Source organism: Octodon degus, unplaced genomic scaffold, assembly GCF_000260255.1.
Source record: "Octodon degus isolate 3935 unplaced genomic scaffold, OctDeg1.0 scaffold00245, whole genome shotgun sequence".
Taxonomy (NCBI): Eukaryota; Metazoa; Chordata; class Mammalia; order Rodentia; family Octodontidae; genus Octodon; species Octodon degus.
In genome coordinates, this window is record NW_004524821.1 from 2,023,982 (window position 1) to 2,046,947 (window position 22,966).

The 22,966-nt window shown below is 37.7% G+C and overlaps 1 protein-coding gene and 1 pseudogene across 10 annotated transcripts in view; both read left to right on the top strand.

The window, feature by feature from the left end:
• Nucleotides 1-22,966, top strand: part of Scmh1 (Scm polycomb group protein homolog 1) — a 178,450-nt gene that overhangs the window by 84,271 nt on the left and 71,213 nt on the right. For all 10 annotated transcript variants that reach the window (XM_023706200.1, XM_023706201.1, XM_023706195.1 and 7 more), the window contains 2 exons: nucleotides 2,386-2,474; nucleotides 6,844-7,087. In XM_023706200.1, coding sequence (XP_023561968.1) covers nucleotides 2,386-2,474; nucleotides 6,844-7,087 — 333 coding nt within the window. The remainder of the gene's footprint in view (nucleotides 1-2,385; nucleotides 2,475-6,843; nucleotides 7,088-22,966) is intronic.
• On the top strand, nucleotides 5,082-5,176 carry LOC111813950 (annotated as a pseudogene).

A 22,966-nucleotide genomic window follows, 5' to 3' on the forward strand; every position in this document is an offset into this window, starting at 1 on the left:
GTCATTGATTTCTATGAAACAGTACCAATCTTATGTCAGGTTATTTATAAAAGACAGGGAATAAGTAATATAAAGTCAACAGAAAATGGAAATATACTTTTTAAAGCTTTTGATACTAGGAGAAGATATCATACCATGTCTTTTAAGTAAATTGTAAGTCAAAGATATAGTATAAATCTTAAAACAAATTACGATTAAGCAATATTCAGAAAATTAAATGCTAATTAATTAAAAATTAAATGTTTCAAAACAATTTAACTATGAAAAAGTTTTCATGATAGTAAAAAAGTACTAAGAATAAAACATAAGATAAATACTGGAATGGCAAGTAAATGACCAGCACTTCTAACCGTTTGGGGATAGGATATCGCACAAAGTTCTAGTGTGTTGTGGCCATGGATAATGTCCATGACATTTACTGGTGGCCAGGTTTCACTTGTGGGATGAGCTACAGCTATTTCCTTGAACTCCACCCTGTAAACCCAGATGAAATCATGACCCATAGGGTGGAAGAGAAGTCCATTTGTAGAGTGTGCTGATGGAAATATTTTGCTGCTGAACACAAAAGAATAACTGAAAGACTTTTATTGTATACCTCGTATTCTCCTGTGTTTAATTGTTTGCCCTATTTGGTGGGTTCTTTCCATTCTCATTCATGGAGTTGTGACCATTTTGCTCCCTCTCTAGAAGTCATTTAGTAGTCTGTGTAGGCTTGGCTTTGTCATCATGAAATTCTTTAGTTGTTCTTTGTCATGGAAGTATCTCACTTCTCCATTATACTTGAAAGAGAGTTTTGCAGGGTATATCAGTCTGGGTTGGAATTTGTTTTCTTGCAAGACTTGAAGTACTTTGCTCCATGCTCTTCTTGACTTGATGGTTTTGTGAAGAGAAATCTACCATTATTCTGATGGGTTTTCCTTTAAATGTGATCTGTTTCTTTTCTTTAGCGGCTTTTAGTATACTGTTCCTGTGCTGAATTTCTGGGATCTTGATTATTATATGTCTGGTGTGGTTTTAATTGGGTTGATGTTATTTGGAGTTCTATATGCTTCGGTTCTCTGAATGTCAGATTGTTACCCCATATTTGGGAAGATTTCTGCTATTACTTCTGCCCAGTATCTTTAAGGTCTGAAAGTCTGTTTTCACTTTAACTCAAATGGTTTTGCCAGCTTGTGATTGAGGTTTTAATTTCCTGTATATCACTTTGAATCTGATTTATACATTCTATTTCTTTCCTATGTTGCTTATTCAGAGATTCCATCATTTTAATATTCTGCTCTATTTTTTTATCAGTGTATTCTTTAGAAGCACTTAGTACTTCTTTGATTATAGTTATCATTACTTTTTTTACTTCAGAAATCATTTCTGATCTGATTTCTTCTATAACTTTCTGCAGTTGTTTCTTTACTTCCAACGCTATTATTGCATAGACTTCAGGTGTGTGATTTCCATTTTCCTCTATGCTAGTGTCTTCTGCATTTGTTCTGGGTAGACTCGGGGCCTGAGACTGCGTTTTGTTCCTTCTCTTTGTCATTTTGTATACCACTGCCTTCTGACCTTTGGTGTAGAGCTTAGACAGAGTTATTACCTTAGCACCAGGTCCGGATTTACGAAGTTCACATTCCTCCAGGTGGGTGTTGCTTGGATCTGACTGGGGTCTGGCTGCTGTACTCCACTTCTTCCTGCTGCAGCCATTGGAGGTGAACCCTTTGTGTCACTCTGGCAAGATGTTCTGCTCCTGAATCAGCTGGGTGGGTCTTGCCTCTATGCTCTTTGCAGGGAGTTCTGCTGAAGGGTTCCACTCTGGGCCTGCACTCTGGGTCAAATGAGGATTTGGCAGGCCCTGGGCAGTCTCACTCGCACACTGGGCCTGCGCTCTGGGTCAATTCAGGATCTGGCAGCCCCGGGGCAGTCTTACATGCTGGGCCTGCGCTCTGGGTCAGATTCCTCCAGATCAGTTCTAAGTATTTTGGTTTTCTCAAGGAAACTATTCTAGGCATTATAGATAGATAGATAGATAGATAGATAGATAGATAGATAGATAGATGATAGATAGATAGATAGATAGATAGATAGATAGATATAGATAGTCAGACAGACAGATTGATAATAGTGATCCTGGAGTCAGGAAACTTCGTTTATGACTTTATCACAACACTTATAGCTTTGCCCTGGACAAATTACATTCCCTACAGCGTGCCTCCTTTTCATCTGTATATTGAGGCATTTTTTTATTTAACTTTTAAATTATTTCCTAGCAGCCTATGACTTTATAACTATCACAGCATAGTTGTGACTGCAATATCAGAATTCTAAAGAGATAACTTGACAAAACCATGCCCTTTTAAAACAGTCTTTTAAAATCTACTGTTATGTTTGCTGCAGGATTTCGGCTGAATGCCTCCTCCTGGCCTATGTTCCTTTTGAAGACGCTAAATGGAGCAGAGATGGCTCCCATCAAGATTTTCCACAAGGTACACTGTTCCTCAGATATCACAACTTCCAAGATGCTTAAATTCAAGTACTTCCTTTTAATTACTGAGTCACTGGTATCTGTATTTATGACTTGAAGATGCCTTCTCAGAACCTTATTCAGTAGAATTTTTAGTACTTATGAAGCAGCAGTTATTGTTGGAAAAATGTATTTAGGCTGTAATAAGATAGGAGTCTTGGGTTTTAGGTCCCATCTGTCAATAGTCAGCTGATCTAATAATAAAATTCTTTTTTCACCTTATAAGTAGAATTCATTTTACTTGATAGGTTGTTAAGAAGTTGAAATGTTTATTAGTAGACCTATAAAATATAGTGCAAACCTAAAGGGACAAGTCTTAGAGACTTCTGTAGAATGTATATTAAAGAGAAAGGAAGGAAATTACTTTCTGAATGCCAACAAAATATTTGGGACTTTATATAAACTATTTCATTTAAAACCCCAGCTAACTTTATGGACTGGGAATTATTAGTTTCATTTAATAGTTAAGGTGATGTACTTTTGAGTAAGGGATTTACTCAAGATAATATGGCTAGTAAGTGGTAGAACAGATATCTCAAACCTGTTCGTTCTTCCTTATTTCACAAAGAAAGAGGCAGTGTGACTTGAAGTGTGACATACTGAATTCTCTAATGGGGTGAAAATTATTGTAAATAAGACTGATTTTTTTTAAATACCAAAGGGAAGGTAGGGAAGGGTGGGGAAGAATGAAGATATATTATGTGCAGATCAAATTCCCTATGCTGAATGTATTTTAGGTATCATTATATATACCTAAAATGTACTAATAAACTTAATTAATATTTTAAAGGCAAATTGGATTCACCTGGGTGCTAATTAAATCTAAACCCTGAAAGTATTCTGTTTCCCAAAATAAAGTACAGGATAACTTTAAAACTTTCCCTATAAAATAGCCCAACATACTGGAAAGGGGGAACCCCAACAAATATTCTTTATGGTGCTTTGATGAACTTACCAAAAAATAACAAAATTCTTACCAGACAAAACATAAGGAAAGAAAAGCAAGTGTCAGCTGTGAACCTGTAGCTGTCTTAAGGGGCTTTGCCAACCTTTTTTTCCTAAGAATCCCATGTTTTTACAACCATAGTAAGACACTAGATGAGGCCTTGAGCCCATGCAAAGCAAGCAAATGAACCTTAAAATGCCACATTAAAAATGAAGTAAGACCCCTCAAATGTATGCCCTGTAATGAAAAGATGATTACATTAAGAGGAAGAGCTGGGCTCTGGGCAAGAGTAGCAAAGGAGTCATTTGCTCTGATTAGACAACTACCCCTTTGTAGCCAATGGTTCACATATACTCTTTGTGTTGTCTTAACTCCAAATGTGTATGGATGCTGATATCTCTGAGTGCCTGAAATGGTAAACCCAAAATCTCTATAGAAGGTTTAATGTCACAGAAATCCTCAAAATGAAGTGCCTCTGAAGGTGAGCATTTAGTTTCAAATTCGAAAGTTCTCAAAAATTTTCAAAACATATCTGCCTAACAGGGAACTCCTTAGATATAACACACAGCATTGTAATTTCCAAGGACTTTCTGGTAATAGAAATATAAGCTAGAGAGGTCCAGGGAGATAGCTCAGTGGCATAAACACCTGCCTGGCAAGTGCACGGTCCCTGGTTCAAGTCCCAGTACTGAAAAAAAAAAAAAAAAAAAAAAAAATCCAGCTGGAGATTATGAATTAAGTGTTTGAAAATGACTAAAGGACTAAAAGATTAAAAATGAGAAAATCAAGAGGAGGAGCCACTGGACCTTTAGGGAGGGAGGGTTTCAGGGCCCCTGGGTTGGAGTGGGTCACGCTGCATTGTATTCATATCCATGTAGCTCATGTTGAAAATTAAAGTTTTTGGCTTTTCTAAAAAAAAAAAAATAGAAAAAATCACAAAACACTATTTTTTAGCAGTCAGATTAGAACAAAGACCAGACTGAACATGTGGAAATTAAATATTTAGAAATTTCAAACCATTGAAATTAAAAATCAATAATTAAACATATATGCCTGGTAAATTAAGTGAGAGACATATATAAGGGATTTCACCAAAATGCAGTACAGAAATAAAGAGTTAGAACTATTAAGTGGAAGTATTAGAAGGCCCAATAGATGGTGAATATTAAATTTTTTAAAACATCAGGGCCAGCCAGATAGCTCAGTGCATTAAAGCACCTGCTTTGGCAGATACAAGGTCTGTGGATCGATCACCCATGCGCCATACTGGCCCCACCCCCCAGGGCGCACTGAGATGGAGACTGAGACTGGGCTTGGTGGCGCACACCTATAAACCTACCGCTTGGGAGGCTGAAAACAGGAGAATCGCTACAAGTCTGATCTACGTAGTGAGACCCTGTAGATCCTGTACTAAGTACATTTTTTTTAAAAAGTGATCTATCTAGAATTGTATAGTTACACTATTACTTCAGTATGTAAGTAAAAATCAGACTTGTTAAATATGCTGAGGTAGTATAAATGAATACTATCATAGGCACTGATTGAACAACTGAAGAGTATGTTTTAGTAAGGAAGTAATTGAACTGTAAGGTAACAGTGAGATGCAATAAGTATGATGCAAGCTTGCTTCAGCAACATGTATTCTAAAATTGGAACAATATAGAGCATGGTCCCTTTGCAAAGATAGCACACACATTCATGAAATATTCCATATTTTAAAAAATTAAGGGCCGGCAAGATAGCTCAGTGGACTAAAGTGCCTGCTTAGGCAATGTTAGGCAAGCACAGGAACTGCAGTTCAATCCCCAGCACCACAAGTTATGCCAGCCCTGCCTTCAGGGCAGGCTGAGCTGGCCACGGAGACCAGGCATAGTGGTACACACCTGTAATCCCAGCGCTGGGGAGGCTGAAAACAGGAGGATCGCTATATGTCCAAGCTGTGTAGTGAGACCTTGTAACAACCAAATACACTAAACAAATAAATAAGAAAGCTGAGAAAATAGCTCAGCAGCATAAACGCCTGCCTGGCAAGTGTAAGGTCTTGAATTCATTCCCTGATACAAAAAAAAAAAAAAAAAAAAAAAAAGAATAAAAGAATAGGGTATACGTTGAAGTGTTAAATGTGTAACATTTGATTAATAATTTTAAAATCTTAAGTAACAGGTCTGTTATACTGTACTTTTTTTTTTAATTTTTGCCTTTTTGTCTTTTTCAGACAGGGTCTTATTATGCAGTTCAGGCTGGTCTTGAGCTCACTTTGTAGCCCAGGCCGGTCTCAAATTCACAATACTTCTCTTCCCTCTGCCTACTGAGTGCTGGGATTGCAGATATGCATCATGCCCAGCATCTTTTTATTATATCTAAAACTGATTGTATAATGGTAAAGAAATCAGTTTATTAACATGTGCACAAGCTATACAATATAAGCTGGTTGTGGTGATACACACCTGTAATCCCAGCACTCAGGAGGCTGAGGTTGGAGGATCACCACCAGTTCAGAGCTAGCCTGAGCTACATAGTGAGTTTAGAGCTGGCCTGAACAGCATAGAAAAACTGTCTCAAAAGAAGGGAAGCAAGCAAGCAATTATAATAACAAAAGTGATTAATATAATATAAAACTAAATTATCTACATCTATATAATCTAGGAGTATTTAAAATATTCTGGAGTTCTTATATTGTTTGGGACTACAAATAAAGATGAAATTTGTGGTTTGTTTTGTTTTGATTGGAGGGAGCGCACTGCATTACTGTGGCCCAGCTGAAATTTTCAGTCCTCCTGACTCAGTTTCCCAAAATACTGAAATTATAGATTTGCACTACCCTGACCAGCTTAACACATTCATGCAGGGGGTCATAATTTGTGTGTCTTGCTGCTGGGCAGCTTGAAGCATCAGTGGCACATGTATGTCTGCACCATGTCTACTGCCAGTAATGCAAGCTACCTGATGGCACAGTCATGCATGTTGAACAAGTATAGTAAGTTTTAGAATGATCATGTATATGTATAGCACAATACCATTTATATAAAATTTAAAAACATGCAAGTGGATATATACATGTATAATAATAAAGTATAGAAGCAGTTACGGATAATCATTTCCTCTGATAGGTAGAAGGAAATAGGATGAGGAAGATACAAAAAGAAGGTTGACTCTATCTGTAACCATTTACTTAAAAAGTAACTGAACCAAAGATGTCAAAATGTTAAGATTAATAAGGTAATACTTTGGTATATTTTGAAATCCACTTAAAAGAAAAACTAACTCTCCAATATTAATCTTGTTTGGGAGCCACTGTCTAATCATCCAAATGTTCAGCCTCGTCTGTTGGCGTACTCAACCTCTTCACTGTGTCTGGATCTGTGTATCTCTGTTTCTCATCCAGGAGCCACCATCACCTTCCCACAACTTCTTCAAAATGGGAATGAAGCTAGAAGCAGTGGACAGAAAGAACCCTCATTTCATTTGCCCAGCCACTATTGGGGAGGTTCGGGGCTCAGAGGTGCTTGTCACTTTTGATGGGTGGCGAGGAGCCTTTGACTACTGGTGCCGGTTCGACTCCCGGGACATCTTTCCTGTGGGCTGGTGTTCCTTGACTGGAGATAACCTACAACCACCTGGCACCAAAGGTAAAGGCCCATGTGCTGAGGTAATGAGGGAGATCATCCAGGTCTCTCAGTGGTCAGCCTGTCTTCACCAACACACTTACCTAATAGGCAGGGGAAGAACGAGAGCCAGCAACTTAGGTAAGAACCCAAAGTTTAACAGTTAATTATTAAATGTCAGATTAAGTCAGACATAGAATTTGCAATAAAGTAAAAATTCCTTGTCAAAATATCCTGGTTTATTCTCAGGCAACTAGCTCCTTGCCTGTCTTCATTTTGACCCAATCCATTTTAAACTCTGAATGAAGGCTGGCCAAATAGCTCAGTGCATTAAAGCACCTACAAGCAGGTGCAGGAGCCCGGGGTTCAAATTCCAGGCTTGCCATGCCATCCCTACACCCAGGGTACACTGAAATGGCAATTGAGACTGGACGTGGTGGTGTGCACCTGTAATCCCAGCTCTTGGGAGGGTATAAACAGGAGGATCTAGTGGTGAGACCCTGAACACCCTGTAGACCCTTCCCTAAAATACAAAAAATAAATAAATAAAGTCTGAATAGTGTCATCTCAAGGCAAATGTCTTCCTCAGGCCCTGCAAGTTCTATAATGAGCTATAGGAATAGTTAGTACAATTGAGAAGACTGTAGCTCTATTAAAAATCATTGGGCTTTGAAGTAAGACAGGTATAGTTTGAGATTTTCTACCTATGTGGCTTCAAGGAGTTAATTTACCTCATTAAATCTCTAATTTCACATCTGTAAAAGAATATATACTTCATGAAGTTATTTTAAGGAATGAATGAATTAGATGGACAAAATGCTTACATCTGTCAAATAACAAGTACTAAAATGATTTTTATTATATTACTGCTGCTATTATTATATGCTCTATTTATTATAAATGTTATATAATATACTTTATTATTATATTATTATTATTACTATAATGCTTTTCTAAATTAGCCACAACAGATGGGAAAGTATACATAAAGTACTACAATAGTGCCATAGACTAAACCATAAATGATACTTTTGAGAGGGGCCAAGCGCAAGGGCCTGAGTTCAATCCCCAGTTCCACAAAAAAAAATAAAACTTTTGAGGATGATAATGAAGATAATCCAGGGTGGATTTTGAGAAAACTGCTCTTAGGAAAGTCGTAATCATCATCATCATCGTCGTCGTTGTCATCATCATCATCATCATCATCATCATCATCATCATCATCATCCTATTCTCTTCAGTCTAAAAAATGCTGCTGAATTTGAGGGAGGGGAAGGTCACCACTCTTGTCTGAGTTTCTTTTCTAAAGCTCTGTTGAATTCATTCAGTTAACCAAATATTTATTGAACACCCAATTGCAAGCCAAACTGAGGATATAACAGTGACAAAGAAGAACAGTGTTCCTGCCCTCACTGTACTTCTATTCGAGTGAAGTCAGAAAAAAAAATAAATGTTTAAGAAGTAAGATCATTTCAGGGGCTATAGTCAGTCTTAGTGTGTACTTGGCATAAGAAAGGCCCTAGGTTCAATGCCTAATGCCAAGGGAGAGAGGAAGAATGAGGGAGGGAAGGGTCAACTGGAGGGGTGGCGTAAGAGGAGGAGAAGAAAGCAAGAGGAAGGCGGGGAGGGAGGCAGGTGAGAGGAGAAGAGAGAGGGAAGGCAAGAAGGGAAGGGTGGCAGGCAGGCAGACATTTAGGACTGATAATTTCTAGAGAAAAATAGGGAATTGTTCTTAAGGAAATTAAGTCTAATAAGATAGTGAAAATACGGTTTTATAAGGTGAGTTTTTTGCTTAGTAGCTTTAATGATGTATAATTGACATAAAATAAATGGCATATATTTAAAGTACACAACTTGAAATTTTTAGACATAAATATATATTCATGAAATCATTACACATTGTTTTTATTAGAGGAGGAACTTCTTTTTTGTTGAGGAAGAGGAGGAGGAATTTCTTTAGGTAGAATTTATTTTTTTTTTTTTTTTTTTATTTTTTTTACTCCGAATGCCTTCAGGGCAGGGTTGGCTGGAGATGGAACTACAGCAACCTGAGGCTGACAGCTTTGTGGAAACAGCCACTTAAAGAACTGAGCTAGGGCCAGGCCCCCTAGGTAGAATTTTTTTCAGAAAAATTTGAAAAGTTGGGATTTAAATCTGAATGATGAGAAGGAACCATCATCCAAGGAAAGAGAATCCCAAGTATGCACATGGGAGGGCTAGTACTGTGGTGCTAAGACATAAGACAGGCTCTTCTTGGATTTCAAGGGCAGAAAGCAGACTGCAAGTGTCCAACGAACACTTGAAAAGATGATCAACATTGTTAATCATTAGTAAAATGGAAATAAAAGTCACAGTGGGATAGTACTTCTACCCCTGGCTATGTCTATAATCAAAATGTGAATGGTAACAAGTATTGTTGAGAGTTTGCAGAAACCAGAACTCTCACACATTGTTTTTGAGGTTGTAAAAGGCTTCAGTAATATTAAACAGTTTGAAAGTTACTCAAAATGTTAAATGTAGTTCCTGCATAACCCAGCAATTCCATTCATAGGTATATATCAAAGGAAACCAAACGCATATGTCCACACAAAAACACAAATGTTCTTGGCAGCTTTATTCATAATAGTCCAAAAGTTGAAACAACCCAAATTATTCCTGAGCTCACGAATAGATAAATAAAATGTGGCATAGCCATGTAATAAAGTGCTACTTAGCAATGAAAACAGAATGAATTACTAATGGTGCTATAGCACAGGCATATCATAAAACTATGGCAAGTGGGCTGGGGAGATGGCTCAGTGGGATAAGCACTTCCCTGGCAAGCATAAGGGCCTGTGTTCAATCCCTGATTCCGCCCCCCAGAAAAAGTATGGTAAGTGAAAGACCATACATTGTATGATTTCATTTATAGAGAGTGTTCAGAACTGGCAAACTACATATAGATAGAAATAGCTTAGTTGTTCCCAGGTGCTAGGCAGGAAGATCAATGGCAAGTAACTGCTAATGAACAGGGGTTTCTTTTTGGAATTATGAAATGTTCTAAAATTAGATGGAGGGGCCAGCCAGATAGCTTAGTGGACTAAAGCATCTTCTTAGGCAGATCACAGCAGTCAGGATTCAATCCCTGGCATGCTGTTCTGGCCCTGCCCCTGGGGACTGGGCATGGTGGTGCATGCCTGTATTCCCAGCGCTGGGAGGCTGAAAACAGGACAGTCACTACAAGTCTGATCTATGTAGTGAGACCCTGTAGACCCTGTACTAAATACATAAAATAAATTAAATGAGGTTGATATTTGCACAACTCTGAAAATATGAAAAAACTGAACTTTACATGAGAATTTTGTGGCATGTGAATTATATGTCAATAAAGCTATTTACCTAAAAGATCACTTGGGCAGCTCTGTAGAAAATGGACTATTTGGTGATAGTTGTAGGTGAGATGAGGGTGACTTGGATTAAGATAGTAGCACTGGCTGAGGGGATAGTTCAGAGGTCTAAGCACCTTCATGGCAAGCACAAGGATCCAAGTTCCATCCCCAGTACTGCATGCTGTGCTGGCCCCAGAACCCAAGGGCACACCGTGCCAGCCCCAAAACTGGGCAAGGTGATGTGCACCTGTAATCCCAGCATTGGGGAGGCTAAGACAGTAGGATCACTATGAGTCATACTGTGTAGCAAGACCCTGTACCAGACAGACAGACAGACAAGATAGTAGCACTGAGTTGGAGACAGCTAGGGGTAGTATGATGGCAAGACACACTTTTTGGTATAGAAAAGTGCCTTTCTTCTGTATGCTGCAAGAAACATGTGCCCTGGGACCAGTATGAAAAATCTATTGGCATCCCTCTGAATGCCCTACAGAGAGCAGGAAGCTATGGGAAGGCACAACAACACAGGCATCTTGGTAGTGGGGTTGGTTTTGTTTACTTAAAGCTAAAGTAGGATAAACTGTGGTGTGGTTCTTTAGACTTTGTTCATTAAGTTGCCTTTTTTTTCTTTTCCTTGGCTTTCTGCCCTAGAAAATTCTATTTTTTTTTTAAATCTATAGCAGTTAGGCAGTTCTACAAAGCCAGAAGTTCTGAGAGTCTCTGTGTTCAGGAACTGTTGGATATGCATTCCTTTCTGACTGCACCCTATGCTGATAAGTGTGACTCATTGCATGGTGTATGCTTCTGGAAAGGTTTGCTGTTTCCTTCTCTTCTGTTTCTCTCTGGAGGCATTAGATTTTAACAGAAGGTGACCTGAAGGACCAAGCTCTTTCCATCAATATTCCAGCATCGTTCTCTGCAATAACTCCTCAGTCTCATACTTTAGTAGGTCTTACAGCGGAGCTTTCCATAATAGCAGAGATTTGGCCATCTCTGTGCCCTGGCTTAGGATTAAGTGATACATCGTGGAAAGAATGTGATTACACAATTCATTTCACAAAACAACATGTCCTCTGTAAGTCTGTCCTCTTCTATCATACTATTTCATCTGACATTAATACCTTCATTAGTGTACAAATGTTCAAAAATTCAGAGTAAGATGAGAATGTTTTGAATGTGCTAAGTATGAAAGAATACCAGTGTTCATTTAATGTTCTTTTACACATTGTTTCATTTTATCTTCTTGGTTACATTTCAGATACATTTATATACCTGGTTTCATTTCATATACATTTATGTGATAAAACTGAAGCTCAGACAAGTATGTAACTTGGCTCTGGTGATATCTGAGTCTGGAGGACAGGACCATTAAGTCACAGCTGGACACGGAGCCAGCTGTCGGGGCCAGCATAAACTGAGCTATATTTTCTTCATTCATGTCACCCCCATATTTTCTCCATTCTCTACTGGCTTCTGAACTTCATTTGAGATCCTCAGTTTGGCTTCCAAATCCTGGTCAGAAATAGGAAAGAGGCACTATTATATAATTCCAGAATACCGAGCTAGGCTCTAGTCTCAATAGGGCCACAGACTTGTTTTTATTTTGAGTAAGTTATTCCATACTTGAGAAGCTGGAATGGGTGTTTGAAGAGATTTCCATTTCTGTAATGTCATGCAATTTAGTAATTGTGGGAATAGCTAGCAAACAATTCCTGTGCCTGTCTTCTGCTTGATTCCTGACGGGTCTGTTCCCCTACATTCCTTGCTTTGCCAGTGTGAAGAATGGATCCTGCATTCCAGCAGCTACCACCTCTCCCTTTTTCCCTTTGCTAATCCCATAGTATCCCTTTTCATTCTTAAACTGATGGGTAGCAATCAAGCTTCCAGTTAATTCATGACAGTTGATTATAAAGAAAGCTCTTCTTTTTGTAAGCCAGTTTTTTTTTTTCCTTAAAATTGGAACCAGGACATCCTTTAGTTTTTACACTTAAAAAAAGCAATAGAAAAAATTCAGTCCACATGGCATGAATGTGATGCTAATCAGACCTTGGGTAATCATTGTCTCATTGCCGAAAGTTCAAGCTGGGCAAGCTCATTTCAAGTTGTAGCTTACCATCCTGTGCACTTTTACAATAGTGAGATAAGATAAGGTAAAATGTGCTTTGCATTTGTATTTCTATTAAAAACTAAGATACTGCTATTTTGGATTATAAATGTATCTCTTACGACTTCACATAGTATTGATTGCTCCCTACATGTTAATTTAACCACTTTACAGTTTCTCTCTGCCATTACTTAGTGCAGTAGTTTATGTACTGCATCCTGAGCATCACTCAGGCAGGTGTCATTCAGTTAGTCAAGTCTTGCATTAAATAAATTTAATAAAATTGTCACTTTTATATTTTCCGTTATGTTATCAAAAAATAACAAAACATGCACAATTTTTGGTCATCCTGTATTTAAATAATTGGACTGATAAGGGGTTAAATATGAGAGTCCAGTAGAGAGATATATATATGTTAGAAAAAATGGTCATGACTTCCTTTACTCTTTCGGTCTACTTTTTCCACCTGTGACAGATTTCATTACATAGAGAAAAAATTTCAAACTGACTCAGTGCTGTGGCTAATGTGCAGAAATATTATCCTTTTCCTGGAGAGTAAGAATTTGACTTACTCTCAAATTCAGTACATTTGAGAGTACATCTGAGCAACAGAGGTTGGGGGATACTAGGGTACTAGGCCTTTTATCCTGAGCTGTGTCTTCATCCCTTTTTCTTACACAGAGATAGGGTCTGACTAAGTTGTCCAGGATGCACTCAAAAGTGTGAAATTTCTGCCTCAGCGCCTCCAGTACTGGAATTACACATGGTGCCACCAGATGTAGCTTGAATTTGATATTTTAAAAACAAACTTTCAGAATATTTCTTCCTATGAAAATTTTTTTTCATACTTTAAGGATTTTCTCTTTTTGTTATAAAGCTACATAACCATTCTATAATCACTTTTGGATTCTAGCACAGAAACAGAGTTTGCTAAATTGTAAATCCTAGACCACAGAGGGAAAAACTGTGGTCAAAAGAAGACAAGACAGAGTTAAGGTCCACTTGGAGGTCACTCAAGTTCTAACTGTGGAGTCATGACAAAGTACCATTGGATCATTTGAGGAGATTTGACCTTTGCACTTCACAGGCTTATGAGAGTGTGGACCCATAGAGAATTAGGACTTTGAGGGGCAGGGTGCAGAGGAACGCTTAACCTACATGGGACTGGAGGCTGCAGGGAATGATTCCAGATGAAGTAGCTCCAAGCTGAAATCTGCAGAATGGAGAGGTAGAAACAGAATTTTAGCTGCCAGTAGAAACATGAGTAGAAGCCCAAAATTTTGAAAATTTGAAAAAGAAGTGCTATCAAGGGGCTGGGGAGTTGGCTTAGTGGAATAAGTGCTTCCCTAGCAAGCACAAAGGCCTGAGTTCAATCTCTGGTCTGCAACAAAAAAAAAGAAGTACCATCAAGGACCAAAAAAGATATTTAAATGGCTAAATTATAAAGTATAAGGAGAAGAGCAGAAAAAAAGATAAAGATGGAAAAGAAAGCACCACTTCCCTTAGAGGCCGTTTGAAGTAGCTGGGTCTTTAAATTATAAGTGATGAGGACATAGGGTTTTAGGTGGTATAGTTATCCCCAGCACTTAGCGTGTAGTATTCAGTAATATTTGTGTTTGCTTTTATGCTTGAACCCAGAACCTTGCACATGCTAGGCAAGCACTCTACCACTGACCTAGTAATATTTATTGAGTCAAATAGGTTTTCTGATTCCATTTCTACTTATCTTCATCTAAAACTATTACTTAGACATTCATTTATTTACAAAAATGAAACTGTTGCTCAGATGTACTACAATTTTAATGGATTAAAAACTATTTCTATTAGTGTTCTGTTTTTTAAATTTGGGAAACCTCATGGCCAAAATTGAAAATGGCAAAGGACACTGTGACTGTTCTCCAGAGCCCACATGTACCCCCGCTTCAGTCTCTGAACTTGTATGTCTCGACATCTGGAGCACCCTCTTGCCTTTCTGCCCAGTTTCTTTTTCTGTAAATCACAAATGAGAAGATAGGGCTCTAGAAAGCTTCTGAGGCTAAGATCCCTCTCTCATCTTCTAAGAAACTGTTCACTAGCCATGCCAGAAATGATATGTTCTTTTTTTTTTTTTTTCTTTTTTTCTTTTTTTTTTTTTTTTTTTTTTTGGCAGAACCAGGGATTGAACTCAGGCCCTTGTGCTTGCCAGGCAAGCACTTATTCTACTGAGCCATCTCCCTGGCCCTCAGAATTGATATGGCATGTTGATTAATAAGTAAAGCAAATTCTTGGTGTCCTGAATGAGAACAGCCACTGGCAATTTTCTCCATTTACCATCTCAAATATATGCTCTCCGGTCTTGCTTTTATGTATTATTATCATTTCTTACTTCCATGCATACAAACACACATATGCATATGCAAGCAACACACACACACACACACACACACACACACACACACACACACAGAGTCTATCTTTATTCCAGCTTTCGCCTTGTAATCTAATGACATCTGGTAACTATGGCCTTTGTTTACCCATTCTCCAACAGCTATAGAGTAGCCCATGTTTGCAGTACAGGGCTGAGTAGAGGTTACAGAGAATGTCTAGCTACCAGGTTGACTGAGGATGGAAATGAAAACTGGATGTGCAGATGCATAGTGTCAGGTAATGCATACTAGATGCCTACTATATAGTAGTTATATCAAAATTAAGATGCCCAGGTACCTTCAAGAAAAATGAAACTGTACATAGAACCACAGAAGTATTCTGGTTTTTTCCAGAAAAATATGTTTTCAAGATGACATTTGTGCAGTAGGCCAGTACTACTGTATTGGTCTTCTCTTGGTGGCATGCTTATGGTACACAAATAGGAATATGGAAAAGTGAGATGAATAGCACTATTTTATGAAGCAGAGAACCTAGGCTGTCCCACTAATTTTAATTATATGTGCTAAGAAACTTGTCCTGTGCCCCTCTTTCAGTTATCTTAAGCTGCCCCTTGGTTCTGCCCATTCTCTCTACTCCTTTACCAACTCCACATGCCTGAGAATGGTAGTGAATTTGAGTATATATATTAAAACAATTGGCATTTTTGAAATTTCTGGAAATAATGAGATGTCACTTAGGCACTTCGTGAATTTGACCACACCTGCTGTTTTGTTGGAAATACGTAGAACCTGTGTGTTTATTTAGCAACCTTTTATTGTAACACCTATTGTATGACAGCATCGATTTCTATCACATTGTAAAATTCCCTATTTTAAATAAGTGCGGTTTGGGGAAAAATCATATTGAAACCAGTAGTGTGATCTGTTACTAAATGTTTCCATTAATTACTAAGATGATTTTGAGGGTTTGTTTTAACCAGAAATGAAAAATCTTGAGTCTCAATAATGACTGACTAAAAGAAAATCAAAACAGAAACATTCATGTACATCAAGAAGACAAGAGAAACTTGACTTGACTCCTAAACAAAGCAAAGGCACAGAGGAATTTATGAGGATATGACAGAAAGAGCAGAGCTTGATTGTAAGCTTTTGAAGTTTACCATCTTGTGCTAAGGAAAGGTAGAATGTGTTCATCTGGCTGTATAGGTGCCTTGCAGAAGTTACCTCACACTTTTTAGAAGTCACCTGTCTGAGCGGCCTGGGTTTCACCAGATAAATGAATGCACCATCTTCTGATAAGAGATATAGCCTTCTACATGCTGGATTGCTTCTCTTACTTACTGCTTTAGACAACTGGACCTGCCCTGCCTTTGAGTTTCAGTAACATAAGGCTTTTGAAGTTGTCTTGTAACCCCATCGTGAATGATTTTAGTTACCTTTTTGTTTTCTTCACTCCATACAGATTCATCAGCCTTGAAGTGCCAGGAAAAATAAAGTACTGTGACTTTATAGTTAGATAAGTTTTCTCCATAGCCTGTAGAGTTGGGGAATCAAGAGGGAAGGAAAGTGCGGGATTTGGATCACCACAGATGTTAGATAGAAGAAGGGGAGGTAATCTGAGCTTTATTAAGCAGCTAGAATGTAGAAGAGTAGAGTTGCAGCCTTGGCATTAGCCCAACTGGCAATACACAGCTAAACCCAGCCAAGCTGAGCAAAGCTAATAAAGAACACATCCTCTAAATAACTCTGCCAAGGCCAGTGGGAGACTGCTGTGAATGAAAATAAAGTTGAAGTCCAGGAAGCTGTCAACTGACTGGGTCCTCCTGTTCTTTTTTTCTTCTCCACTGTCCATGTTCTTGTCATATGGACACAAATACACAAGCTGGCCTGTCTTACATTTTATGAATCTGTTACCAGTCCTATATGCTTTTTTGTTGCTACAGAGAAGATACATCTGATAAAAAGTTCCTTGGGCAGCAAAGACTGCTAAGAACTATTTAGAGCAACCTAGAAGACGGCAGAGTCCTAATATCCTTCACTATTTTAATGAGGCATGGATAGTTCTTTATCTTCTTTCTTTTACTTGGAGATATACTACCAGATTTATCAGCTTTAGGGTAACATAATGGAAAGAACACAGACTTTGGAGACTGAAAAATGTAGGTTCAAATCTTAACATAAGCTGTATGGCCTCTAGCAAGTCTTAATCTCTCCAAGTTCAGTTTCTCTGTCTTTGAAATACCCAACAATGATGTTGTTTAGGAAAAAGCATTTATGTGATTGTTGTGATTCTTGTTGTGTTTCTTATGCACTTCCAGCTAAACTAGCCTCTTCTTTCAGCAAACATTATCTTCTCTCCCCTCCCCTTCATACTGAGGATTGAACCTAGAGCCTTCACATTGAGCTACATCCCAGATTTTTATTTTGAGACAAGGTATTGATAAGTTACTAAATTTCCCAGTCTGGGGCTCAAACTTTTTGTCCTGCCTCAGCTGCCCAGCGTGCTAGGATTACATTCTTGAGCCACCACACCTGGCTTGGAACATTGTCTTGAAAGAATAACTGACTTGGATATTCAGAAGATACTTTCTCCAAAATTAAATAATCTGGTCTCTTCAAAAAAGGCAGCCTATAAATGCCTGCTTCCAAGGATAAGTTTAAGCTTTCAAGTGAAAAAAAAAGAATTTGGAAAATATGCATCCAGCAACATGAGTTTAGCATCTTTCCAGTGCATGAAGACTTGTATTCTCTCTGATCTAGAAGTTCCTGTGGTTAAGATTCAGTTACTTTAATATTAAATATGAGCTGTCTGAAGGGTAAAATGTGGTATCCTAGAATCATAAATTCATCCTCCGATAAATTAAGGACTCACCTTCATGGCATCCCTTTTAAACGCTTATATGCCTGCACCTAAACTCTTCCACAGACAGATATTTTAACCTTCTGAAGGAGTACCTTTCATATGTCATAGCTCAAATGGGTAAAAATATTGTTTATTTGGAAATGAAATATGCTTTCCTCCAGTATTTGTCCTGGAGCTCAAATTTGTCTCTTGTTTCACCTGAATCCCTTTCATGTTGTTCTGGATAATCTTGTTCTTCCAGTGTTACTTTCCCTAACCACTGATGTTGAAACTAACTTTAGATCATGATAGCCATGTTAGATAATTTTCTGGTTCACTTTTCCCCCACTAGCAAGTACAAACAGTAATTTACAAAATTTAAAAAATGTTTGTACAGTTCTCTTTTAGCACAGAATCCAAGTGGTAATGAAAGTTTCATTAGACAAGACAATTCCTCCTCTTTTTCCTATGATAACTTCATTCAGATCAGTAAGGACATAGAGTATTTACCCTTAAGAAATAGGGAAGCACCCCTTAATACTATCTTCACTCACACATATATGGTCAGTAATCACGGTATTCATCCTAAAAAAGAATGCATGTCACCAGGCTAGGCCATAACAAGATGTTTAACCTTTGGTTTATCTCTTATTTAGTTTTTGGTCAAATCATTTTTTAAATTTATTTATCTGTGGAACTGAACTGACCCCAGGACCTACACACTATCTTCATCTCCGGCCCTTTTCAATTTTTTGTTCCACTTTTTTTTTTTTTTTTTTTTTTTCAGAACCGGGGATTGAACTCAGGCCCCTGTGCTTGCCAGGCAAGCACTTATTCCACTGAGCTATCTCCCTGGCCCTTTTTTTTTCACTTTGATATAGAGTATGACTTGCTAAATTGCCTAGGCTGGGCTTGAGTTTATGATCCTCCTCAGAGTTCTGGGATTACAGCATGCACCTCCATGCTTAGCTATTAATCTTTTTTTTTTTTTTTTTTCTTTTTGAGACAAAGTTTATGCAATTCAGGTTGGCCTCAAAATGTTTTGGTGATGTTCCTGCCTCAGCCTCCAGAGTGTTGCGATTGTAGACATACACCATGATGCCTGACTACTAATCACTTTTTTTAATGTTGTTTAGAAGAATGTTTAAGAAGCATTATCTTAATAAAAAAGGAAATTTACATTTACCAAGCTTATGCAAGGTCCTAAAGATGCACTGATACATTATCTCAGTAAACTTCACCAACTGTTCCTTCCTCCTGGAATTTATAGTAATTGTCCTTGTTTTACATATATGGAAACTGAGGCTCAAAAGATTAGAGGGCAGAGTACAAATTAAAATTTTTTTATTTCCTAAGTAATGTCAGACAGTACTGAAACATATCCCCAAACTTAATCTTATACTTCATAATAACCCATAACCAAAGCAGATTATTTTCTAAGGATTTGAACATAGATCCTGGTTTCTGACTTCAGAGTCTCTGTTCTTTCTACTAAACACTGCACTCCTTTGTTTCTATATACTTTAACAGTAAATCCAAATTTATAATTTATAATTTTATGAGCCTAACCTTCCTAGAGTTATCCCAAGAAACTTTAGGAATAACCCTAGGAAGACAAAGATGATAAAATTATAAATTCGGGTTTAGTGTTAAAGTATTTTGAAGACTGTGAAGTGTGTGATTTTCACGTAAGAGGTTTCTATCAGTTATTTTTAAAATGCATTAATGAGACTTACCAGAAACTTCAGAGCTCTTAAATCAGCATCTGGTGATTGGGAAGCATATGAAATGTGGGTTGGGAGCAGAACGAGAAAAGCTAGAAGTGGAGAAAGATCCCTGAAAGCACCAGTAAACTATTTACTGAACATATGCATAAAACAAGTCAACTTTTCAGGTCAGGCCCGTGCTGTTCAGCTGAAGAAATGAAATGCAGCTTGTCCTCACTGGGAAAATAATGTACGACTGAGTACAGCTACCTATATACTTGATGATGTAACCAGCCATGGCAGTAGAGATAATAGCCGGGATTTTAACTTTCTTGGCATTACAAAGGATTGGAAGAGCCATCTAGGAGCAGTAGGAAGGACACCGTTAAGGGTACTTTGAGCACACCACCTTGCTTCCCACCCGTGCTTTTTGGATCAAAAAGGATAGTGCTCCTCTAGTTTGTTTGTTTGTTTCTTTGTTTCTTTGTTTCTTTTCTTTTCTTTTTTTTCCCCAGTACTGGGGATTGAACTCAGGACTTTGCACTTGCCAGGCACTTATTCTACTGAGCTATCTCCCCAGCCTCTAGTTTCTTATGCATTTAAATGATAATGTAGAACCGTGTGTGTGTGTGTGTGTGTGTGTGTGTGTGTGTGTGTGTGTGTTGAGAATTATGGTAATATACATCAAGTAAAATAATGTCATCTTGACTAACTTGGTTGGAGGTATGCCCCAATCCTGTGGACAAAATATGTATGTATTTTCCACATGAACATTAAGGAGTTTTTATTCTGGCATTTCCTAGTAACATTTGTAATTGACAACTGGCTCTCTGTATTTACAAAAGTCAGTAAATTCAATAAAAAATACTTACTTTCTTTCTCATGTGTATTAGCAAGTAAAATAGATTTAGTTCTATTAGGAGACATGAAATATAAATATGAGGAAGAAAGAATTATTGTTGATTTGTCTTTTGCTGTATCCTATTTAGATTTGACATATTTTTTAGAACTATAGATCCCCACAAAGCATTCAAATGGAATGAACTTTTTAGAATTGTGCTAACATTGTGACTTAACAAATTATTTAATCTCCCTTACCCTTAGTTTCTTTAGCAGTTAAGTAGGGATAATAATAGCACCTACTCATAAACTCTCTTAAAAAGTGTCAATTTCTAATCTTCCATTAAGGAAGTTAAGGCCCAATAAATCTCCTCCTTAGATTTTGTTTTTCTTAACTGTCAGATGATGTGTATTGTTTATATAGTAGTAAGTAAATCTTTCGTGGTTAGTATTAAAAGTTTATATTATAAAAGGATGCTTTCATAAAATGATTGTCAAAATATATTGAAATATTAAACAGTTACTCAGAAATATATAACTATATGAGGTTCAAAATAATATAGTTTGCTGTTACATGAACTAAATAGCTGAAAAGAGGGAAGCCAGGTACATGTCTGTAATCCCAGCACTTTGGAAAGCTAAAGCAGGAGGATTGCAGGTTCATGCCCAGACTGATCAAAGACCCTATCTCAAAATTGAAAAAGACTGGGGATATAGCTCACTGTAAATGCCCTGGGCTCAGTCCAGGCACTATCACCACCCCTAGTAAAAGAGGAAAAGGGGAGGTTGGATAAAACTTCTTGGATTTGTGTCATTTCATGAAGGATGCCTAAAGTTGGTAGCCAGATAGAAAAGGGATTCCTCAGGGACTAATTGGTGAAGGCACAAGCTAAGAAAATGCTAAGAAAAAGGAAAGACTCTGAAAGCTGAAACACAAGGGAAATGTGAGGAAACTAATCTGAGGAGACAGCGAAATAAGCAGAGCTTGAGCAGAGGGACTTTTCCCAGAAAAAAAGAAGAGACATGAAAGATTGTAACCAAAGGAATGACACAATCATCTTTGTATTTCAGACAGACTTTTATTAACTGTCAGATGATTCCTAAAGGTAATGATAGGTGGGAATAAGTTAGAAGCAGGGAAACATCAGTTCAGTATTTCAGTGCTTAAGGCAAAAGATGTTGATCTGAATTAAGATAGTCACAGTGGAGTTAAAATGAAATAAATAACTTTAAAGCATTCAGGGACAGTTTCTCTGGAAAAGCCTGGTTTTGTTGTTGTTTGTTTTTTGCTACAGCCCATTGACCTTTAAGTGTTAGAGATGCCTAGAACTGGAAGCATGTGAACATCAAGTTCAGAGAAACCATGGATTTGATGTCAAACTAAGCAAATAAAGTAAATACTGAGTTGGAGGTAGACCATGCTATCAGCAGAATGTACCACATCTAAACATGGACATGTGTTAAAACCAGGAAGCTAAGTCTGAATCAGCCAGCACAGTTTCAAATCAAGACCAGCTGTCTAGATGAATTTGCAGTGAAACACAGAATTTCCTCCACCCTTAAAGCCAAAATACAGTGAACCAGCTTCTGACAGGCTAACTTGATTTCTAGATAATACCTTTATTCCAAAGACACTAAAATAATTACCATTCATTGTTTTAGGGAAGATACACTTCACCTGATACCAAATCATATTATATACCGCCAGTGTTGGAGCAGAATTAAAAGTATCCAAAGTAATTAAAAATTAGCATGTGAATAACTGGCATTTCTTTGAGCCACTTTCAAAAGCTAGAGATTGCTGGTAATAATGTGTAATCCCAGTAGTAATTGATCCCACATAATGCCCAAATTATCTGCTGTGTAGTAAAAACATTAGGGTTTTTCACACTAATTATTACTGGGAAAAGTCTAAGTGAAAAAGGGGAAAAGAAAAACAGGATACTGACTTGATTGTACTCTAAAGACTTAAGTTAGTTGTTCCACTTTAGCCAGAGGCACATAGTATGTTCAAGGCCTGTACCTGAAGCTGTGGGAAGTACACGGAATGTAGATTAGCTTGTCTTCTGAAAGTATAAATCTAGTGGAAAAATAAGGCACAAGGCACTGAAAAAGCAGAGAAAGCTAAGCAGAATCCTAAAATCAAATGCTAGATTATGGGTTACATTCATTCATGCAATTAACATTACTGAATACTTACCATGGGTAGAGTATAATTCGAGGAGGTAGAGATTGGAAGTTATGTCTGTCCTTAGACAATTATGTTCTAATTGGGAGATACAGAATACACAAGCAAACAAATATTGTTAATTTCTCTGGGGAAAAATAAAGCAGAGTATAATGGAAGTGGGTGATAGAGAATGGGAGTAGAGCGGGAAGCTATTGTGTTACATAGGATGATCAGGGAAAGCATTGCCAAAAGTACTGTTTGAGTAGAGATACAGATCTCTTAGAAAAGTAACTTCTTCCCTGACAAAGGGAGTTGCAAGTTTAAGTGCACAAAGCAATAGGGTACTCGGTGTGACAGTTTTCAAACAGCGCTTCTTGGGCCTTTGTGATCCTCAAGGACCTTTCCAAGAAACTTCAAGATCAAACTACTGCCAAAATAACGTTAACTACATTTACCTTTTTTGTTGGGTTGATATTGCACTGATGGTGCACAAGGAAGGATGAGTAA